The 6,019-nt window shown below is 41.8% G+C and overlaps 1 protein-coding gene across 1 annotated transcript; it reads right to left on the bottom strand.

The window, feature by feature from the left end:
* Nucleotides 1-1,138: 1,138 nt before the first annotated feature.
* On the bottom strand, nt 1,139-4,418 carry selenok (selenoprotein K). The gene is made up of 5 exons (XM_084390296.1): nt 4,326-4,418; nt 3,711-3,801; nt 2,657-2,734; nt 2,450-2,542; nt 1,139-1,569 (listed from the first exon to the last, which is right to left on the bottom strand). Exons 1-4 carry the CDS (start codon nt 4,342-4,344, stop codon nt 2,455-2,457), a joined length of 276 nt encoding a protein of 91 aa, XP_084246422.1. The 5' UTR covers nt 4,345-4,418; the 3' UTR covers nt 1,139-1,569; nt 2,450-2,454.
* Between the last annotated feature and the right edge of the window lie 1,601 nt (nt 4,419-6,019).

A 6,019-nucleotide genomic window follows, 5' to 3' on the forward strand; every position in this document is an offset into this window, starting at 1 on the left:
CGGGATGCGGGGGAAAGATGTGTTACGGGACGCGGGGGAAAGATGTGTTACGGGACGCGAGGGAAGGATGTGTTACGGTGCGCGAGGGAAGGATGTGTTACGGTGCGCGAGGGAAGGATGTGTTACGGTGCGCGAGGGAAGGATGTGTTACGGGACGCGAGGGAAGGATGTGTTACGGGACGCGAGGGAAGGATGTGTTACGGGATGCGGGGGAAAGATGTGTTACGGGACGCGGGGGAAAGATGTGTTACGGGACGCGAGGGAAGGATGTGTTACGGTGCGTGAGGGAAGGTTGTGTTACGGTGTGCGAGGGAAGGTTGTGTTACAGGACGCGAGGGAAGTATGTGTTACGGTGCGTGAGGGAAGGTTGTGTTACGGTGCGCGAGGGAAGGATGTGTTACGGTGCGCGAGGGAAGGATGTGTTACGGGACGCGAGGGAAGGATGTGTTACGGGACGCGAGGGAAGGATGTGTTACGGTGCGTGAGGGAAGGTTGTGTTACGGTGTGCGAGGGAAGGTTGTGTTACAGGACGCGAGGGAAGTATGTGTTACGGTGCGTGAGGGAAGGTTGTGTTACGGTGCGCGAGGGAAGGATGTGTTACGGTGCGCGAGGGAAGGATGTGTTACGGGACGCGAGGGAAGGATGTGTTACGGGACGCGGGGGAAAGATGAGTTACGGGACGCGAGGGAAGGATGTGTTACGGGACGCGAGGGAAGGATGTGTTACGGGACGCGAGGGAAAGATGAGTCACAGGACGCGAGGGAAAGATGTTCCGGGACGCCAGGGAAAGATGTAACGGGACGCGAGGGAAAGATGTTACGGGACGCGAGGGAAGTATGTGTTACGGGACGAGAGGGAAAGATGTTACAGGACGCGAGGGAAGGATGTTACAGGACGCGAGGGAAGGATATGTTACAGGACGAGAGGGAAAGATGTTACAGGACGCGAGGGAAAGAGGGAAAGATGAGTTACAGGACGAGAGGGAAAGATGTTACAGGACGTGAGGGAAGGATGTGTTACAGGACGCGAGGGAAAGAGGGAAAGATGTTACAGGACGCGAGGGAAGGATGAGCAGAATTCCCTGGATATTTCCAGGTTTTGTGACTGTAGGGACAAAAAAACTAAATCAGTCAAAGGATCATCACATAACTTATCTTTATTGACGCAAATCGCACATACAATTTCTGCCAGTACATACATTTTGTAAGACATTACTTAAAAAACTGTGTGTGTGTGTGTGTGTAAGAGTCAGTGTGTGTGTGTTTGAGTCAGTGTGTGTGAGAGTCAGTGTGTGTGAGAGTCTGTGTGTGTGTGTGTGTGTGTGTGTGTGTGTGTGTGTGTGTGTGAGAGAGAGTCAGTGTGTGTGTGTGTGTGTGTGTGTGTGTGTGTGTAGGTGTGGCCGCCATCATCAGCCGCTCCGGCCCCTCGGTGAGGTATTCCCGGAGTGACGTCATGAGTCTGCGTTTGCAGCGTCAGCCGAGGGAAGAGGAGTGTGTGACGAACATCAGCTTTACAGGAGCATCAGTGTGTCACGGTCCTCAGCGCCTGCAACAGCGTGCAGGCGTTTACCTGCGCACACACACACACACACAGAGATCTTCAGTCAGTCATTATTGAGCATTAACACGGTCAAAGTAAGAAACATAAAGATGCAATCATTTGTCAGAAGACTCTTATCCAGTCTTTAATGTTGTTTATGTGTATATGTGGTGTTTTTAATCTGCTTTAAGACAAAGCATGTGTAAGTTCATAAGTCGACACCATTGCTGAGTATTTCCTCCTTAAAACTGCAGTGAACCAAAGACAGTCTCAAACACACGCTTTGAAATCGCTGGTGTTTCTGACGTCACAAACTACCTTGTAACCAATCAGATCAACGTGTGATCGTCAACCAGTGGATCTCTGAGCTGAGTGAGTGAGTGGAGGCGGGGCTCATTTGCATATTCATAGAACTGCACATACTAAATGAGGCAAGAGTGTCGAGTTACAGTCAAGATATTTTAAGACATTTTTAAATGTCATTTTGGTGATCAAAGATGAGTTTTAAGGGATAATATGATAGACTACAGGGGGACTTTAAAGATTTTCATATTGCATAGTTGTGATTGGAGTCGATTGTTTATTAGTGATAATAATGCAATGAAACATGACAAAGTATGTGTCCAGCCTGTCATACAAATAAAATTATGAGCATGAAAAAACGAGAGAACCAATCAAATATTAATAACTAGTCTGATAGTCAATGCTTTATGCATTTTTTTTTTTTTGCATAGTAAAATCAAACCTGTAGCTGTAGTTTGCCCAATCATTTTGTCAGATAAAACCTTAACCAAGTTTAGTGTTTTATTCTTCCATCATATACAACTCAAGCAAATTCTAGCATTTCGAGAATAAAGTTGAAAGATTACGAGAATAAAGTCGATAAAGTGTGTGTGTGTCTCTTACGTACCGTCCTCATCCGCCTCCGCCCATGGGTGGAGGAGTGGGACCGGCACCGTGGTTTATTCTGCCCATCCGTCTGCGGCCCGGGAACCCAGGAGGACTGTGGGAACACACAGGGTAAAGACAGAGAACAGGACACGACACACACACACACACACGTAGCCTCTGCTGTCGCTGAAGCCACACACACACACACACACACACACACACGTACCCTCTGCCGTCGCTGAAGCGTGATGATGAGCCGGCGTTTCCATCTTTAGACAGATCTGGCTGAATCAGAGTCTGGAAGCTGAGGAGACATTACACAGGTCAAACATCACAGGTAAACTCCCTAGCAACCACCCAGAATACCTTAGCAACCGCATAGCAACACCCTAGCAACCACCCAGAATACCTTTGAATATATTTCAAAGTTTGAAATAGTTTTAAAAACTTGGGGTGGTTGCTAAGTTCCTATGCGGTTGCTTGGGTATTCTGGGTGGTTGTTAGGGTGTTGCTATGCGGTTCTGAAAACCTTCAAACTTTTAAAACCATATCTAAACATATCTATCTATTCAAAATTCTGCCTTTTAAAACTTCTACTTAACTAAAACTATTTCAAATTTAAACCCTTCAAGGTCAGACTTTATAAAACTACTTTAAACCTATAATAAAGCTATTAAGTCTATTTCAAACTCTCTGGTCCGGCTTTCCCAAGCCATGTGTTATAAAATGATAAATTATAAAAAAAATATATAAACTTGAGGCTTCGGTCTTCTTTAAAATGAAAAAATGGCTTTGTGTTTTTTATTAAAATACACTTTGCCTTAATATATAGTGATTTTTTTGTCACAAATATCAGTTATTTGAACATATAACCAACAATTTCTTTAAAATAAACACTTTCTTGTGGGGAAAACAAAGGAATTAATTGACATGCTTTTAAACATTGCTTTTTAAATGGCACATGAGTTTCAATAACAGGACTGAGGAAACATGCGTCCATCTTCAGCTTAGAAACCTTGTAAAAAATTCATTAAAGTTGCCTGAGATTGACCAATACACATTTTGAATAGTTAAATATTTGAGTATTAGATTCAGTGTTGAAAAAAATAAAACTAATAAAGTTTAATTTTGAAGAGTTACAACAAGCAAATGTCACCCATTCGGTGGAAGAATGGCACTTATGAATTTAGTTGCTTAATGTTGAGCTTCTTGGAAAAGTTCATTCTGCAAACAAAGAACTCTAAAAAACTGGGATGAAACTCAGCAATAAAAACCCTTACAACAAGCCGACGAACTCGACCGCGGTCCAGAAGAGATCGCTGAGGAACGACAGCCTCCAGGGCGAGCGGCTCCGGCTGTCCAGAACCTGGCCTGAAACACGGGGAGCATCACAACATATCATACATCATATCAAATATATGACGACAATCGTGAATCCTATGGCGAACGCGTTGTTTTGAATATTTAACACGTGACGTTGGAAGGTCAGCAAGCCAATGAACAGAATGATGCGTGAATATTCAAACTGACGAGCCAATAAGATACACGATTACAGATGCGTCAGCTGCGTTCTAATTAATATTCAGGAGATGTGTGTTTACCATATCGTTCGTAACATTCCTACCCGGATATCATCTGTAACATTAACAAAACCATACGTTGGCCAGAGCGGGTCGTGTGTGTCGATAGTTTACACACACACCACACACACACACCAAACATCTCAGAGTGACAGAAAAACCAGCAATAATGGATGTTTTCACAAACACAATGACGCTAAATAACATATTTAGCCACGTATGACAGTCTGCTATATATGATAAGAGTGGTACATGTTTGCGCTACAAAATAACATTATTTTTCTAAAAGAAACAAGGTTTGTTTTTAGCACTTACCATTTGATACATAAACCATCGTCGTTGCTGTTTAACCGGATACTGTGGCGCACTTCCGGTTCTGCGCACTGCGTCAATATTCAGTCGTGACGTGTGACTGGTATTTTACATGGTATTTTACTATATCTATGTTTTATTTATTTAATTTTCAAAATGACAGAATTCAATATCAAGTTCTTGACACATTTCTTTTACACATTTTCACATTTTGTAAGTATAACTTGGAACACAACAATAATTTTAATAAAAAGAAAGAAACAAACAAACAAACAAACAAAATAAACTTTGTGTGTGTGTGTGTGTGTGTGTGTGTGTGTGTGTGTGTGTGTGTGTGTGTTTGAGAGAGAGAGAGAGAGAGATAGGAGATAGATCTTGCTAATCCATCATATTTTGTTAAAGAAAGTATTGCTGTAAACTGAAAGATGCTGTTTATTTGATTTAGCATTTCCCATTTGATTTATTTTCAACCATAGTGATGTACGTAAAGACATGAGCCGTATTATCAAACTCATTTTGTAGCTGAATTCCATATTCATAAGTGTAGATATCTGTTTTTTGAACACACTGATTCACTGCCTCTCTAAAACCGTAAAGTCTTGTACTTTCTTTAACTCACTGACAGTTGAAGTGAAACCACATTCTGTAGTGAAACTAACATCTGTCTGTCAGTAACACACACACACACACACACACAGCATCCCCCTGCTCACTTCACAAGCTGTAATAATACACTGCAATAATACAATATTCAAGTTTTGTACAGTAGGTTAAAGGTCAGGGTTGTAACAATACTGTATGTGTATTGTGAAGTTATTAGTGTATTGGGAGGCACTTTATCTCTGAGCTGCCGTGAGTGAGTGGAGGCGGGGCTAATTTGCAATTTCCTTGAAAATTATTTCTACATGCCTTAAAATATCTTGAATGTAACTCGACACCCTTGCCTCATTTAGTATGCGCAGTGCTATGAATATGCAAATGAGCCCCGCCTCCACTCACTCAAATTATTTATTATAACTTACAAATTATTCACTATGGTAAAAGTGTTTTGAGGTCATAACATAGTATTGTGCAAGGAATCACATTTGTTAATTAATAATCTGAGGCTCTTATGATAAATTGTTTGTCATTCGTCAGTCCCTTTGGATAAAGGCATCTGTTAAAGTCCCCCTGTAGTCAATAATTGTATCCCTTAAAACTCATCTTTGATCACCAAAATGACATTTAAACGTCTTAAAATATCTTGAATGTAACTCGACACCCTTGCCTCATTTAGTATGCGTGGTTCTATGAATATGCAAATTCACCCCGCCTCCACTCACTCACTCAGCTCAGAGATCCACTGGTTGACGATCACACGTTGATCTGATTGGTTACAAGGTAGTTTGTGACGTCAGAAACACCAGCGATTTCAAAGCGTGTGTTTGAGACTGTCTTTGGTTCACTGCAGTTTTAAGGAGGAAATACTCAGCAATGGTGTCGACTTATGAACTTACACATGCTTTGTCTTAAAGCACATTAAAAACACCACATAGACACATAAACAACATTAAAAGCTGGATGTTCACCACAGGGGGACTTTAAGAAAATAAAGTCAAGTGGGAAAATTACATTTAGGGTATTTAAATGAATTAATGAGAGAGACGAAGAGAGAGAGATTTATTAAGATTTACAAAACCTTCTTGGTGGTCACGATT

Source organism: Rutilus rutilus, assembly GCF_951802725.1.
Source record: "Rutilus rutilus genome assembly, chromosome: 19".
Taxonomy (NCBI): Eukaryota; Metazoa; Chordata; class Actinopteri; order Cypriniformes; family Leuciscidae; genus Rutilus; species Rutilus rutilus.

Coding starts and splice junctions, on each gene's coding strand:
- selenok (XM_084390296.1), bottom strand. Junction 2,735..3,710: donor GTCGAGTTCGTCGGCTTGTT/GTAAGGGTTTTT, acceptor ATGTCTCCTCAG/CTTCCAGACTCTGATTCAGC. Junction 2,543..2,656: donor CGCTTCAGCGACGGCAGAGG/GTACGTGTGTGT, acceptor GTGTTCCCACAG/TCCTCCTGGGTTCCCGGGCC.